This window comes from Giraffa tippelskirchi, chromosome 4 (assembly GCF_054371585.1).
Source record: "Giraffa tippelskirchi isolate mGirTip1 chromosome 4, T2T-mGirTip1v1.2.pri, whole genome shotgun sequence".
In the NCBI taxonomy this organism is placed as follows: Eukaryota; Metazoa; Chordata; class Mammalia; order Artiodactyla; family Giraffidae; genus Giraffa; species Giraffa tippelskirchi.
This window is the reverse complement of record NC_137278.1, coordinates 201,219,674-201,236,844: the sequence shown is the minus strand read 5'-3', so window position 1 is coordinate 201,236,844 and position 17,171 is coordinate 201,219,674. Positions and strand designations below refer to the sequence as shown.

The 17,171-nt window shown below is 53.1% G+C and overlaps 1 protein-coding gene across 2 annotated transcripts in view; it reads right to left on the bottom strand.

The window, feature by feature from the left end:
• Positions 1 to 15,541, bottom strand: part of CACNA1C (calcium voltage-gated channel subunit alpha1 C) — a 384,443-nt gene extending 368,902 nt beyond the window's left edge. For both annotated transcript variants that reach the window (XM_081589902.1, XM_081589903.1), the window contains exon 1: positions 14,699 to 15,541. In XM_081589902.1, coding sequence (XP_081446028.1) covers positions 14,699 to 14,747 — 49 coding nt within the window. In that variant the 5' untranslated portion in view covers positions 14,748 to 15,541. The remainder of the gene's footprint in view (positions 1 to 14,698) is intronic.
• Between the last annotated feature and the right edge of the window lie 1,630 nt (positions 15,542 to 17,171).

The following is a 17,171-nucleotide window of genomic DNA, read 5'->3' as shown; positions in this document are numbered from 1 at the left end:
CCCTCTGTGGCCCTGCAGGACCAAGGCTCTCCTCCACCACCCTGGCCCCTCTGGCTCTGTTTTACCTTCTTCCTAACCTTTAAACACATGGGCTCTGTCCTCAGCCCTGAATCCTCCCCTTCTCTCTGTTCTCTCTCCCTAATAATTCCATCCATTTCCACAGCTTCAAATCTCACTTTTAAATGAACTTTAATCCTGCATGTTTGCTGGGTATCTTCCATTAGCCTTCCAAATCCACCCTCTACCCTTCCCACCCAGAAAGTCCTGCCCACCTAGATAACCCTCTCCACCTAAATAGATTTTCCCATGGAGATAGCCCCGCCCACCCATGTAGCCCCGCCCACCTAGATAAAATTTTCCCATGGAGATAGCCCCACCCTTCACTTCCTGGCAACCAGATGGGGAAACAATGGAAACAGTGATAGATTTTATTTTCTTGGGCCCCAAATTCACTGCAGATGGTGACTGCAGCCATGAAATTAAAAGACACTTGCTCCTTGGAGGAAAAGCTATGACAAACCTAGACCACATATTAAAAAGCAGAGACATTACTTGGCAACAAAGATCTGTATAGTCAAAGCTATGATTTTTCCAGTAGATGTATGAATGTGAAAGTTGGACCATAAGGAAAACTGAGCACCAAAGAAGTGATGCTTTTGAACTAAGTGTTGGAGAAGACTCTTGCGAGTCGCTTGGACTGCAAGGAGATCAAACCAGTCAGTTCTAAAGGAAATCAAGCCTGAATATTCACTGGAAGGACTGATGCTGAAGCTGAAGCTCTAATACTTTGGCCACCTGATGCAAAGAACTGACTCACTGGAAAAGACCCTGATGCTGGGAAAGATGGAAGGCAGGAGGAGAAGGGGATGACAGAGGATGAGATGGTTGGATGGCATCACTGACTCAATGGACATGAGTTTGAGCAAACTCCGTGAGATGGTGAAGGACCGGTAAGCCTGGCATGCAGAAGTCAATGGAGTTGGAAAGAGTTGGAGACAACTGAGTGACTGGAAAAGGTCAGTTTTCATTCCAGTCCCAAAGAATGCTCAAACTACCTCACAATTGCACTCATCTCACACGCTAGTAAAGTAATGCTCAAAATTCTCCAAGCCAGGCTTCAACAGTACGTGGACTGTGAACTTTCAGATGTTCAAGCTGGATTTAGAAAAGGCAGAGGAACCAGAGATCAAATTGCCAACATCTGTTGGATCATCGAAAAAGCAAGAGTTCCAGAAAAACATCTACTTCTGCCGTATTGACTATGCCAAAGTCTTTGACTGTGTAAATCACAACAAACTGTGGAAAATTCTTAAAGAGATGGGAATACCAGACCACCTGACCTGCTTCTTGAGAAATCTGTATGCAGGTCAAGAAGCAACAGTTAGAACTGAACATGGAACAACAGACTGGCTCCAAATCGGGAAAGGAGTATGTCAAAGCTGTATATTGTCACCTTGCTTATTTAACTTATATGTAGAGTACATCATGAGAAACCCTGGGCTGGATGAAGCACAAGCTGGAATCAAGACTGCAGGGAGAAATATCAATAACCTCAGATATGCAGATGACACCATCCTTATGGCAGAAAGTGAAGAAGAACTAAAGAGCCTCTTGATGAAAGTGAAAGAGGAGAGTGAAAAAGTTGGCTTAAAACTCAACAGTCAGAAAACCAACATTATGGCATCTGGTCCCCTTACTTCATGGCAAATAGATGGGGAAACAGCAACAGACTTTATATTTTTGGGCTCCAAAATCACTGCAGATGGTGACTGTGGCCATGAAATTAGAAGATGCTTGCTCCTTGGAAGAAAAGTTATGACCAACCTAGACAGCATATTAAAAAGCAGAGACATTACTTTGCCAACAAATGTCCATCTAGTCAAAGCTATGATTTTTCCAGTAGTTGTGTATGGATGTGAGAGTTGGACTATAAAGAAAGCTGAGCACCAAAGAATTGATGCTTTTGAACTGTTGTATTGGAGAAGACTCTTGAGAGTCCCTTGGACTGCAAGAAGATCCAACCAGTCCATCCTAAAGGAGATCAGTCTTGAATATTCATTGGAAGGACTGACGCTGAAGCTGAAACTCCAATACTTTGGCCACCTGATGTGAAGAACTGACTCATTCGAAAAGACCCTGATGTTGGGAAAGATTGAGGGCAGGAGGAGGAGGGGATGACAGAGGATGAGATGGTTGGATGGCATCACCGACTCAATGGACATGAGTTTGAGTAAACTCCAGGAGTTGGTGATGAACAGGGAGGCCTGGAGTGCTGCAGTCCATGGCGTCGCAAAGAGTCGGACACGACTGAGCAACTGAACTGAACTGAACTGAGGGACTGAACAACAACCACCTAGATAGCTGTTCCCAGGTAGACAGCCCGGCCCACCCACATAGCCCTACCCACCTAGATAGTCCCACCCACTGGATAAAGGACTTCCTTGCCCTCCAGTCTTTGTTGAGAAAATCCCTTCTTCCCTCTCCCACCTGGACTTGGCAGCAGACTCAGAACTGTCCCTCCACCTGTGCTCTTAGGCTCCGCTTCACGCTCTACCATGCTGCCTGACTAGGCTCCTGGAAGAGCGGCTCTGGTCACCCCTTGCCCTCGCTTAAACACTCCAGAGGGTCTTGGGCAGCCTCTGGAGTGGGAGGCAGACTCCAGCCCAAGGCGAGGGCTCTCCACGTGTGCCAGCCTTCCCTCCACTTCTCCCCAGACATGGCTGTGCTCTAAGCAAACTCAGCTGCCACTCCTCTAAAATCCAGTGCCTGAGCCTGTCAACACCGCTCTTCCTGCTGGGACCCACTCTACGTCTGCCTGCCCTTCAAGGTCCAGCCCCATCACCTATGCTTTCCCTATTTACTCCATTTGACCGTACATCTCCTTCTTTAAGCCTGTGAGCCCTTCATCTTCATCTCCTTGGAACGCCAGGCCTGGCGTGGGTGTCTGTGCATCTTCACTCCCACTGGACTACACGCCCACCCCCCCGAGAGGAAGGGACAACTGAGGGGCCATAACCAGAGGTCACAGGAGCAGACCTTACAGACCACAGGAGCTGCCTTACAGACAGCAGGTGCCCAACAACACGGTGAGAATGACCGACCACCCCAATTCTGGGAGAGGAAAGCAACTTTTAGGATTGTTTTCACCAAAATTGGCATGAGATTCTCCATTTTCAGGGCATTTCACAGTCAATTTATCCTGAGAAAAGGCTCTTCATCGCCTGGTCTTTCAGACAGCCAGGCACAGGTCAAAATTTTTTCCTTTTAAATAATTGAAACACAGAGCCACAGGATCTTATCTGCTGCAGACCAAATATGACATCTGAGTCACTATAATCCCCTCGGATGTGCAGCTCAGATCCCCAGGAGGTCTTGGGCAGCCAGACACAGTGACAGAGGCTCTGACCTTGGAGAAATGCTGTGCAACCTTTCAGCTCTGGACAGCAGCCAAGACACACCTGTGCACAGAACCAGAAGGGGATGCAAAGGCAGAGCCCGCAAGACGGGGATTTACTAAGAGTCGGATTAAAGTAAGTGTATCAGCCTGCCAAAGGTCTGACCCGCATTCTGACTTAGCATGCTCAACTCTGCTAATCTGAGAAAGAGCGCTTATGCCCCAGCTGAACCTGCCAATCAGGAAGCTGGGCGTGGGGCTGGGTGGGCATGGGGCTGGAGGTCAGCCTGCGTCAGGACAAGGAACCTTGATGGATGGTCAACACGGTCAAGCTACAGGAGGAGCTGAGACCAAGAGTCGGCAAGCCACTGTAGCACAGAAAGCTGTCCGACTCTAATAGGGCTCCAGCAGGAATAAATGGGAGAACATATATGAGCCCACAAAGGTAAAGATAAGAAAAGTCTACCATCTGATCTTCTCTCTTTCTCAAAAAAAAAAACAAACACCTGATTCTTTTTTCCTTCCCTAATAAGTCAAGTTGTTCAGATTTTCTAAGCCCAGGTTTCCTTATCTGAAAAAATAGAAATCATAAAACTTGACCCATTACTTCAAAAAAAAATTTCTGAAGGATAGCTGATAGTAGAAATGAGCAAGATTGAAAAGGTATTCTAGAGCAATCAAAAGGTAAAATGATGTTATTACTTTTAGGCAAAACAATTACGGAAAAAAATAGCCATCCCAAGAATGAAAGGGCTTCCTGAGTCAGTAACTGGCCACTGGGCCCCTCATGGGGCCACCGCGTCTTACTGTCTCCTCCCCTCCTCCCTCTGTTCCTGACTCTTTCCCCTGAGTGCTCCTTTTTCCTTGAGTGTGTTTCCCTCCCTTGCCTAGACTGCAGTTGTGTGAGGTGCAGGCAAGAGCCCCAGGCACAGCAGCACCCCCAGGCAAGCCCCCAGGCTGGAGACAGAGGCCCCTCGCCAGGCAGTACCCGGCCATTCGGCCCCTCCACCGGCGCAGGCGTGGGGCCACAGAGCAGGACTCAGCCTAGCTACACAAGACCCATCCTCTCCCAGGGTCCTCATGGTTCCCAGAGTGGATGTTCCTGGATTGTAGACAGGCAGACAGGGACTCACAAACTAAATATCTCTGTCTTACCCAACACCCTCTTCCTGCCGTTCCGGAGCCCTGCTGGCAGGAAGGGGAGGGCTGAGCTGAGTCTGGAGACCTTCTTTGTGTTTTGGAAGAGAAGCAGCATCAGTCACTCCTCATTGCTGGATTGTTAAACACCTAGTTAAAGTAAAAATTCTGATACAGACCCAGGGAGCCTCAGGAACACACTAACCCTCATGACCGCCACAGTGGAATTCCCTGATACAATATCCTCGTCTACACGGGATTCTGACATGGTGGAGCCACATGAGGAAATGGGCTCTTCTAACAAAAAAGCCATAACTCAGACCCAGAAATTCCATTCCTAAGTCTGTACCCTAAAGAACTGAAACAAGAACTCAGATACTTGTACACTGATATTCACAGCAGCATTATTCACTGTAGCCTAAATGCAGAAACAGCCCAAGTGTCCATCAATTGACAAATGGATAAGCACAATGTGGTTGGTTCATACAATGGAATATTATTCAGCCATGAAAAGGAATGAAGTTCTGCCACCCGTGATACAACATGGATGAGCCTTGGAAACATCACGTAAAATAAGCCAGGCACAAACAGACAAATATAGTATGATTCTATGTAAATGAAATACCTAGAATAGAAAAATTCACAGACAAGCAGATTAGATGCTACCAGAGGCTGGGAGAGGGAGGAAAGGGGAGTTGTTACTTAGAGCTTATAGAGTTTCTGTTTGGAGTGAGGAAAGCGTTTTGGAAATAGTCTGGTGATGGTTGTATAATGCTGTGAATATAATTCACGCCACTGAACTGTATACTAAGATTGGTTAAAATGAAAAACTTTGTTATATAAATATTATAATAAAACATTTTTAAAGGTCATAATTCACATCTTCAGCTATTAGTAGATGTGCCTTACTGACTTAGCTTTGCTGAGTTAAAAGAAATAAATCTTAAAATCACTTTTTGTGTAACTGAAAGAAAGTGCTCAATCTCACCTCCAAGTGACACCCAGGTCCCCAACTGACCTCCTGTGCTTCCTTTTAACTGCATTATTTATCAGGTGGGTCGTTTACCAGGTGGGTCATCACAACCGACCTAGATCTGAATTCAGGGGATGTGCCACCTGCAGTGAGATGGCACAGGTGAGCCCCAGTGACTGGATTAACATCACAGTCAATGATGCTTGAGAATCCACAGTCACACGGAGATGCAGGGGACAGAAGCGGGGATGGGGAGTGACTCTCAGTGGGTGCAGGGTCTGTCTCTGGGGTGATGAAAATGTGCAGGCTTTGGTGAGGATGATTGCACAACCCTGTAAAAATACTAAAAATCACCAAACTATACATTTTAAAGGTATATGAAATGTATCTTTTATGATATGGGACATATCTCCACCAAGATGTTCTTTTAAAACAAATAAATGGATAACGCATGCAGTCTTGGAGCTCAGCCTGCAAGAATGGGCCCCAAACTCATCAGACCCGGGTTGGAGAATGGAGGGTCTGTTTCCAGGAGGGGATTACCGGGGAAACATTCCAAGAAGGTGGGGAAGTGAGGCCCTGCCACAAAGCGGTCATCTCAAAGCCAAAACTGGACAGATGGAGTCCCCACTGGGATCTGAGGACCAAGCAGGGTCCAGGCAGGAAGCTCAGGAACAAATGCACAGCTCAGAGAAGGGACGGTGAGCGGAGGCGTGTGGAGTGACCACAGGCCAGCACAAGCACTCAGATGTCGGTCCACCGCCGTGACCAGCAGAAGATGCAGCTTCCACAGTGCACATCCAAGCTGTGCGACACGAGGCTGGTCAAGGTCGTCTCTCCTCGGCCCCAGGTGGAGAGAGGAGAGAGACAGCACGTGCTTGGGAAGTCCAAGAGACCTGAACTTAATTCCTGGCTCCGACAGTGTCAGGATGACCTTGACCTTGTTATCAAGACCACTGCTCCTGAGTTCCCTCATGTGAAAAATGTCATTAACACCCTCCCATAGGATGCTCGGGGCTTCCCAGGTGGTGCCAGTGGTAAAGAACCCACCTGCCAATTCAGGAGACACAGGAGACTCAGGTTTGTTCCCTGGGTCAGGAAGATCCCCTGAAGGAGGGCATGGCAACCCACTCCAGTATTACTTCCTGGAGAATCCCATGGGCAAAGGAGCCTGCTAGGCTACAGTCCATAGGGCCGCAAAGAGTCAGGCATGACTGAAGCGACTTAGCAGGCAACACCTAGGATGGACATAGGATGTAAAGGTAGGAAGAGCGTACAAAGCGTACTGCTCCTGCCCAGTCTACAAACACAAAACAATGGCTTCTACAACATATTATTTTAAAAATAAAAAAGTAAACATGGATGCCCAAGAGATCACAGGCCCAGAGGCTGGGAGGCAGGTGGCAAGTAGTGCAAGGCTCAAAGTTAAACGCACGTTTCCCAGCACACATTTGGACGATGAGATTATTTTTGGCTTGGGAGACTAAAGGCTAGTCTGTCACTTCTCATGTAAAATTAAAGCCCTTTCCTATTTGATGAGTGTCTGAAGACGCCGCATGAAATTGCTCCCTCCCCTTACCTACAAACTGCCAGCACGTTTGCTATGTTTTTTTTAAATTAGCTTATTTTCCAAAGCCAAGGTTGACATTTGAAGCAAAGTCTTATTTGCCAAGAAGCCTGTCCTCTGGGGCTAAGGACTGGTTGTTTAGCTTTGGGGAGTTCATGTGGACAGTGAGGACAGGTTGATCGCCCAACCTCCTGCTCTCAAGGTCTGGACCAGCAGAGGACTTCCGGGTGGTTCAGAAGGCAGAACCTCGGCCTCAGGCTGCACACAGGGACCACGTGCCATGGTCGTGAGGAAGCCCGGCCTCCCTGGGTCCTGACCCTCCAGCTGGTCGCACAGTCCTGAGAGCCCACGGGCTCAGGTTGGTTGCCAGGAAAACCAGAAGACCAAGCCTTTCCCAATGGTCTTTCCCTTCTCCTTCGATTATTCAGTATCAGCCAGGCCACCTTGGATTCTATTTCTCTTTGTTTCACGTTCCCATCCTTGAAGTTTTGAATAATGTCAGCCACCCAACACCACCTTCAACGCTGCTTGAATGCTACGAAAGTTTCATGGCCCTGCTTCCTCACACGCTGGTGTCCTGTGATTTGCTAAAGCCAGCTGCCACCGCACAGTGATGTACACCCAGCCTCCCGTTCAGAGCCTCATGGCTGCCCTGCAAAGCCGAATGGCTAAGGATTACTGTCTCCATTCCACAGATGAAAAATGGGGACCTGATTCTTTCAAAAGTCTCAGAGAAAGACATCAAGTCAAAAAATGTGACCCAAGTCATTTTTCTAGGTGTAGGCTTATTTATTTTTCTTTCTTTCTCTTCTTTACTTCTGCTAACTAACATCTTTGAAAGGTTTTAGCCCAACATGGATTATTTTGGAAGGAGAAAAGTATATAAATGACTGAACATGACACAATGGTTACAAAGTAAATAGAGCTTAATTGAGTAATCAAATCAACATTTCTCAACATTTCTGCCCATAGGCAATACGGAGAAGAACATTCATTTACTGTCTGGGTTTTGGCTTGCTTCTCTAAAGGACAGGAGACAAGATTATTTTATTTTCTTTTCAGCTAGGTTCCAGCAGGCAGCACCATGAGTAGCCGAGTGTATTAAAAGAAAGCCCTGTTGGCAAATGGGCAGCTTGAATATTTCATGAAATGATGGCAACACTGTGTTCTGAAATGGTGGCTTCCTCCCGGGACCTCAGAGGCCACACCTCTGAGGGTGAACAGGGCTCAGGCCTGGTCCAAAAGCTGAAGACCAGCTCAGCCTCCAAGGCCTTCCAGTCTCTGGGAGCATCAGGTCAGACACCAAAGGCTCAGAGCTTCTGGGAATCATGGAGGCAGGCCCCAGATGACCACCTCCCCATAGATCTCTCCTTCTTTAAATATCTCCTGGGAAGAGGAGGGGTCCTGGGGGTCTAGCCCTGACAAGGGAGCAGGGGGGTCTTTGTTCCCCCAGCTCAGTAGACTTGGGGGCACCCTGGCCTCTGACAGCTTCAGCCTGACTGCCCTGTGCTTTCTACCTGTTCTACCTGTAGCTCACCTGCATGGCCACCCTGCCCTGTGGTTTCTACACACAGCAAAGCTGGCTGGTCCATGAACAACTGCCAACCCCTTGCCAAGGGAACCTGGCAACACAGGCTTGTCGCTCCCTCAGGGGAGCCCCGACTGGGGCAGAAAGATGGGGAGCAAATAAAAAGGCTTGGAGGCATGTCCGTTCACAAAACAGTGATCTGAGTTTTGTAGGAGTTTCTCGTGGACATGCACAAACTTTTACTCTGTCTTTTCAATGAAAGATAACCCCAAGTCTGTTTCTAAATGTACTATCTCAGAAAAGACTTTAGCCAGAACTAAAGCAAGGTCGGGAGAGGGATGGGGGAGGGCAAGAGGTTTATTAGGCAAAGTCTAACCAGAAACCCTGAGCATTGCTCTTAGAGCATCGGCGTGCACTGAGTAGGTCCAGAGACAGCAGGAGGATAGAGAATGGAGGGGGGTTCCAGGCCCGACTCTCCTAGTGACCCTGCAGGGGCCTGTTTGCTCAGCTGGAAACGGCATTGGTTCCTACCGTTTCTCTTGCCCATAGAATCCTGTGATCCTGGAAAGCAAATTCCCGAACAGACATGCATTTGTTCTAGGTCTGCTTGACAACCCTTCAGAGAACACAAGTGTGGAACCACCCCCTCCCTCTCCCTACACACACTCACACCCACCAGAGGACAACCATGAAGTGGCCCAGTGATGAAGAGCTGTCTGGGGCCTGGGGATGGGACTGTGGGGCTCCGGTTCCAACTAGTTAGGCCTCCTCTCCCTCACCTCCATTCAGAGCCAGGTCACCCTGGGGCTCCAGGGAGGTGAGGGCCTGTTTTCGACCTCTCTTTGCCTCCTGAGCTGCAGGCCCAAACCACCCTCCTCTGTCCTGTAAATCCCCACCTAGGTGAATTCAGTCCCACAAGGAGCAGCTGTGTGCCCCCCATGCTCCCAGACAGCCCAGGGAGCTGGGCCTCTGCCTGCAGCCCCTGAGGCCCAAGTCCCCTCCCAGCACTGCCCTCCAGGGCTCCCACCCCATCTCACAAGGTGAAGAGGTGGTGAGGCCCCAGGAGCCCCAGGTCAAGGCCTGGCCTCAAGCAACAGGTACCTATCTGGGACCTGGGCCCCACAACACCCCAGAACACAGGAGTCCTGCCAGCCCCTACCCTGCTTCCTCCCCGCTGTGAATTCCAGGGAGTCCCTGCACCCGACTTTGAAACACTTTGAAACAGCGCTGAAAGCCCTCCATTTCCCCAGAGGGATCCTGTCACTTCTACTTGTTTCATACAGTATGTAACCTTGAGGTTCATGGAAACAGGTGTTTACTAAATTATTTTAATAATGACAGTCGTGGCTGGGAGTGTTGCTTCATTATCAGAACGCTTAGCACTTATGTCACTAAATATTTAGCACCTGATATTTTGCAAAACAATTCCCCATGCCATTTAAAAAATTTTTTTCTAATCAGTCTTCTGCTCTCATCCTCAGAGCCCACGATAGACTTAGGCAACTGTGAGGACAGAACCTAGAAACAGACTCAATCAGGGCGATTATCTCGCTAATTAGTCTTGTTGTTAAGTCTCCAGGTGTTTCCCAAACAATCCATCTGATTCCTTATTTTTTTAAAGATATTTTTAAGATTTTTTTTTTTTTTGGATGTGCACCATTCTTAAAGTCTTTGTTGAATCTGTTACAATATTGCTTCTGTTTTTCATTTTGGATTTTTGGCCTGAGGCATGTAGGTCCTTAGCTGCCTGACCAGGGATTGAACCCATACCCGCCTGCACTGGAAGGCAACGTCTTAACCACAGGACTGCCAGGGAAGTCCCCCACCAGCATCCTTTAGTCCACACTGGAAAATAAAATTGTCTTGCGATTTTGAACGCAGAGCACGGACTCCAGAGTCCCCGTGAGGAGCTGTCGGCTGACAGGTCACCACCAAGTGACCTCCGACCCCAGTCGGAGGGTCTTTGGCCAGGAGGAGTGGGCGCTCCAGCTCCTCACTCACACCGTCAGGTCGGTGCCCAAGGCTCTTGGACCCTGGGAACTTGCCTCAACAGCCGAGAAAGTTCATTCATCCCCCCAGGGTCAAGGCTATGCTAGGAGGTGGAGCAAAGAAAGGGATGGGAATGAGAACGGGGCTGGAGGGAGGGGAGGGGGCAGGGACCCAGTGCTGAGAAACAGAACAGACCTCAGGCACTTCCTACCCTAGGTCTCAGGAGCTTTGCCGCCATTCCCAGCAGGACACCAGCCAGACTCATAAACAGATATCAGCTGTGAAGTGTATACCCAGTTGTTTCTGTTTTTCCCCTAATAAATTTAGGGGAACGTCTCCTTGCCTTTGAGCAACTCCACAGACCAGCCCCTCCCAGCCCCACCCTTTAGCAGGGCCTCAGGCCGGGCCTGGGACCCACCTGCCCCTCTGGTCACCATCCCCTGGTGAGATTAATCTGGGGAGGAAATACTTACAGGGAGGATATTAATACAGGGCTGTGACAGGTTCAGCCTAGCAGATGCTGCCTGTGCTAGAGGTCATTGCAGGGCTGGGGCAGGAGGGACGATGGGGTGGGGGAAATCCAAAGTGGGTTCAGTACCAGAGAGGGAAGGGGGTTGTTGAGGGCACGTCATATGCACAGCGTGGCACCCGGGTCTTCTAGGCCTCTGCCCTGGGGCAGGTATGCCTATGAGACACAGCAGCCAGGTGTGCCCTCACCTCTGTCCCCCACCGCAGGTGTCCCTCCTGCCACCCAGGCCCTGAGCACCACCTCCTGGAAGAGGCAGGAAGCACAGCCCCTCTGCTCTGGGGGCTGCTTTCATCCCCTCAGGGTCAAGGCTGTGCTAGGAGGTGGGGGACACAAAGATCAGCAGGCCCTCAGACCCAGACCCGGGATGCCCCTGGGTCTTCTTCTGCATCCAGCTTACATCCAGAAGAACCCACCTCGGGCAGTTCTAAGTCACGGAGAAAACTGAAGGAAGAGTCCCAAGTCATCTCCAAGACTCACGGGCCAATGGCTCACCATCTCCTGTACCTGTAGCACCAAACTGTAGAGAACCGTTCACCTACCGTGAGGCACAGGTGTGCAACAGTGCGGGGACTACATCACCAATCTTCCTGTCTGCCATGTACCAGGTCCCCAGAGGGCATTAGTCTCTTGTGTAATCTATTTAAAATAGCTCTTCTTTATTCAGTGTGTGTGTGTGTGTGTGTGTCCACGTGCACACATTTAAATACTGTTAGCATGTGCTCTGTGGAAATAATGAATAATTGATTCTTGTAATAGATTCAATTGTCTAGTACTCTGATACACTGAAAAGTGCCTGAGCGGTGCTAGGAACGGCATTTAGAACCTTAAAAGCCCTTTTCTCTGGGTTCCTCCACGCAGAATCCGAGAAAGAGAAGCTAATGTCACCCCTTCTTCAACCTGCACAAGCTGGGGTGCAGGTAACAATGCCCTCCGACCCCGACCGTGATTACTATCACTTTATTACGATAGAACTATCCTGCCGCATCGCTAAGTCCTGCTCTGGAAAGAAAAGCACGGTGTGTCTTCCACTCCCAGAACACGCCTCCCCCTCTGCCTCGTCTCCAGCAGATAAGGGACATTCTGATGTTTTATTTGTTAAATGGTTGACTATTAAGAAACTCATTTGCTAGCTGGAGCCTGCAATGGAAAATCAGCCCAGAAAAGTGGGAGGCTGGCGAGCGACCAGAGCAGATGGGAGATGGAGGTGAGGGGAGGCCCACGAGCCCCTTCCAGCCTGCACCTGGGGTCGGGGGCCAGCCCTTGGGGAACCTGCGGGCTCTTCCAACGTGCTGACCCTCCTCTCCACACCCTGACCGCCCCCCACACACACACATAGCACTGCAAACCAGGGCAAAAGGGCCCGGCACTAAGCCACGGGAAGAGGAGGGTATAACCCCCAGCCCCAGCAACTTCTCTGGCTGTCACCACCCGCCCGACGTCATCATCCGCTCCTCTGGCCTCTTGGGTCCTGAAACCCTGACCCCGGACATGTTCCATCGCCCCGTTCTGAAGCCACAGCCAGCTCTTCCCGGCAGACGCTCCTGCTCCTCCAGGTCTGCCCCTCCTCCTTACCTCCTGCCCCAGGAAGACCCTGGCAATGCCAAAGATGGGGGGGGAGGGGGAAGACAGCAGGGAGACGGGGATCCTGGTGCTCTCACACCTGAGAACCACGTCCAGGAAAGGAGGCAAAACTGCTCTGAGAATTATATAATCACTGCGGCTTCAAGGGAGAGGACTGGGATCCAGGTTGCCATAGCGTTTGTGGCGTGTGGCTGGGAAGGCAGCGCGCCCAGCCACGCGCCCTGCTGCCGGCCCCTCCATCTTCCTCGTAGACCTCACAGGGCCTCAGCTCCTACTTTGAATGTCTGCTCCCCACAGACGGGAGGAGAGGAGGCGCGGGGGGACGGGGGCAAAAGGATGGGGGAAAAGGGCCAAAAAGGATTTGTCCTGCACAGAAAGGGGGCCCTGGGAACTGCTGAGGGTTATCACCACATGAATAACAATCATGACTACAGGTCACTGCCATTGTGGGTGACAGCCAGGACGTGGCCACTGGACGCTCCGCTTCAAGGCTGCCTGGACCGAGCCGGGAGCCCCGAGGGCAGAAACCTATCTCCCTCCACTCTTCACAGACATCACCCTTTCTTTTGTGTCTCTCCCGCCTCCCTCTGAATCCATCCAGGACTCCATCAGGAGGGGTGCAGGGAAACAGGTGAGGGGTGGGACATGGGGACAGAGCTGCCCTCCTGACCCAAAAGCTGTGGCTCACGCTAGAACCCATGGCCCTTGACACAATCTTTTCCACCAAAAGAGGCCACAGTCTCCCCACGGCCACCCAAGCTGGAGATCAGTTTCAGGTTGGATGGAGCCCAGGGAAGCTGCCCAGCAGCCTCCGGCTCCAAAAGGGTAGGGACTCTGCCTGCTAAGGGTGAGGCTGGGGGCCAAAGGAGGGAGGAGGCTGGAAAGGAGAGACACGGAGACGATCCCTCCAGCAGGCTGTCCTCACAGGAGCACCTGATGTGCCCAGGAAGTAGCAGGACCAACAGCGACAGGTACTGAGAAGGAAGAGGTTGGAAGGAAGCATGTAAACAGGGAGGCTTGGGAAACTGGGAGAGGCGAGGCAGAGCCTGCACCCAGAGGCAGAGGAAGCCACGGGGGAGGCCCAGCCGGAGCTGGAGGCGGCCACACTCCAGCAAGACCGGCCCTCTCCGCTCCATCTTGACCTTAATTGCTGAGCAGTGCCAAAAAATAATAACTTGTTAATATGGGCGGGGGGGGGGGGGAGGTGAGGGAGAAAGTTTCCAGGAAGCGGGGAGTTGCCTGAAGGCCTTCCCCCCTCGCAGGGGGAGCGGCTGACACTTGATGCCAAGGATGGAGACGCTGGAAAACACTGGGCGACAGTGTACAGCCGCGTGAGCTCGGCACACCCTTTATTATTGCCTTAAAACATGAGAAAGCAGAGCCCACACACCGCCCGATTTCTAACCCCCGCTGACATCCTCAGGTGCTAGCCCGCATGTGGGTGCGAATAAGAACACACGGGGCGTGGGCGCGCGGGGTCAGTGGCTGCAGAGAGGAGGGAGGGTGTAGGTGAGCCGAGAAGAGGGACACAGGGAGAGGGAAAGAGGGGGAGAAGGAAAGGGAGAGGCGCCGAGAGACTCACAGCCGTCTCTCGGCCCCCACCCGCCCCCTTGGAGCGCGCTGCTCCCGCTAGGGCGCGGGGCTGGGGCGCCGGGCAGCGGGGGCGCCGGCCGGCCTGCTGCGGGGCGCGCGCGTGCGCGCGCTCCCAGCCGCGCCCGGGCGAGGCGAGGACCCCGGCCCGCGGGGCCGGGGGCGTCGCCGGCCGGGCAGTCGGGCTCCCCTGGCGAGCGCGAGCCAGAGAGGCCGGAGCAGACACTTGGGAACTTTTCCCCTCGCCCGGAATTTCTCCGGACGCGCGGCTCGGGGGGCCCGCGGGCGCAGGCGGGGGAGGGGCGGGGATTTTCCGCTCGGTTCGGCCCGGGTCCCGCGGGCCCCCGGCCGCTCGGGGAGAAGGACGCGCTGGCGAGGCCGGCGGGCGCGGCGGCGGGGTCCAGCCTTACCTTGGTGGTTCTCCTCCGGAATGTACATCCTCGTGTTTTCATTGACCATGGACCAAGAATCGTGTGAGCAGGAGAAGAAGCCACGAAGAGGAGGAAATGTCAAACACCCCCGAGCGGGTCTGCCCTGATCCCTGCTCCGGGCCGGCGGTTCTCGTGCAGAATCGAGGAAGCCGTGGGTCTGCAGCAGCTCTTCTTTCCCTCTGACGATTACCTGATCCCCATCATTGCATCAAACACCAGAAACCGTTCCTTTCCACTCCTGCCTCCTTCAGCGGGGCTGTAACGCATCCTCAGCACATCCGGGCCCCTTTCAAGAATTCAGCGCCGCACCTCTGGTGGCCACAGCATTTGAGAAAATAAATCGGGAGGCAGAGCGAGAGGAGGCGGAAGGGGAGAGGGGCGCGCGGACCCCAGGGCTGAGGGAGGGCCCGCCGGCCGCCGGCCCGAACCGTCTCCGCCCGCTCTCGGCGCGTCCTCCCCGGCCCGGCTCCGCTTTCTCTGCCCGAAGGTCCGGCGAGTCCCGAGGGCGAGGAGGCAGGAAGGCGCCGCCGCTCCGGGCCGCGCCCGCGCCGCTCTGGCAGGAGCTGTTTCTGCAGAGGCGGCGAGAGGAAGCCGCGGGCAGGAGCGCGGAGCGCGGCGCTCACCCCGCGGCCCGCCGCCCCGCCCGCCCGCCCGGCGCGCCCCAGGCGGACGCGCTGAACGCTTCCAGATGTGGCGGCGGCGCGCGGGGCCGGGCGCACGGCGCGGGGCGCACGGCGCGGGGCGCGCGGAGCCGACTCGAGCCCGGCTAGAGCCCCAGCTCGCCCGATCGCCCGCGCCTCGGCCCACATGCCGTCCAGACACACCCCTCGCTCCCCGCCCCGGCCCCCACGTCCTGCGCGGGCGCCAAGGCGGCGAGGCCTCGGGCGCGCAATTCCAGGAGGGGCTGCCATCAGCCCACCTAGAGTCTCGGCGGGTCGGGCCACTGAGCAAAAGAAGCCGTAATGCCAAGGCTCTGTTTGATCGATTAGGACTTGGGCGGTTGCACGAGTGGCGTGGAGAGGCGAGGATGGGGAGAGACAGGGCAGGGAGAGAGGGCCCGAGGGGCGGAGCCTCCTGGCGAGGCAGCGGTGCCCAGATGTCTGAGCAAATTAATAGACCGAGGTTTCTTAATTCCTCCGAGGCACAGGAGCACGTGTGCTACTCGAGATCCTTACCTTCTCCTCTTAATTATTTCTGCCACTCCGGCGGGAATCCACGGAGCGCTTTCCTTCCGGAGCGGGGGACCTTTCTCCCCGTCCTCAGGCAGCCACGAAAGGTCCATGGCACCCCCTGCAGGCCCGGGCTCCTGACAGTGGGCTGTCTGGGCCCTGGCAGGGGCGCCTACAGCTCCCACTTGGGAAAACGCCCCGCTTCCTACGCTCAGATCCTCACTCCCCAGCCGCCCTCCTCTCCGCTGGGGGAGCCCATCCATCTCCCGTGTCAGTGGTATGACCAGATTTGTGTGTCCGGCCCAGATCCGTCTTCCTGAACACCAGGCTACACGGCCAACTCAGTCTCGATCGGGCATTTCAAAACCCAAAAGATCCAATGCGCAATTCCTTGTTTTCTGTGCAAAACCTGCTCCTCAACAGGCTCCCCGTCTCTCGGTTGATGAGACCAAAGATCTGGAGTGGTTCTTGATTGCTTTCTCTCATCCCGTCCTTCGGGAAATTCCGAAGACTCTTGAATGTGACCACTTCTCAGTTTACCCGCTGCAACCCCAGCCTGAGCCCACATGCCCCTCACTCGAGCTCCTGCAGAGGGTCTGTACCCCTTCGAACCCCTCCTGTCCTTGGGTATCTTCTCAATATAGCACCTAAAGGGTCACGTGTCAGCACCTCTCTGTGCAACTGCACCTACCCCCCACCCCCACCCCCACAGGGCTCCCTGTTCAATTAGTAAAAGCCAGGCCCTCAGAGCAGCCTCCAGGGACCCGGAGCTGGTGAGTCCAGATGGCCTCAAGGCCTCTCCTCTGGTGTCCCTGATCCAGCCTCACCCACTCCACTCTGTCCCCCAGGCTCTCCAGGACAGCCCTCCTTCTCTTTCCCACTCACACACCTGGGGAGCCCTTTGCTCTAGCTGTCTGCCCTGCCTGCAACCCCCACCTCAGCTATCTACCTGATGAACCCCCTCATCTTCTTCAAGACTTTGCTCAAATCTCACTTTCTCAGCGAGGTTCACCCTGACCACCCCACTTAGTATAGTGGATCTGCAGATGGATCTATGGTTCATTGAGTCTGCTCCTGTGGAACCACGAATACGGAACGCCAATGTGCAATCGCAGATACCGGGAACAGCCAAACACTTTTTGTAAAAGGAGCTTGAAAACCCACGGATTTCAGCATACTCAGAGGTCCTGGAGTCAATCTCCCACTGCACCTAGCAGCCCCTCCAGGGCCCTCAATCTCCCCTTCCTCTACTTTTTTTTTAAGCCGTGTGTAACATACCATAC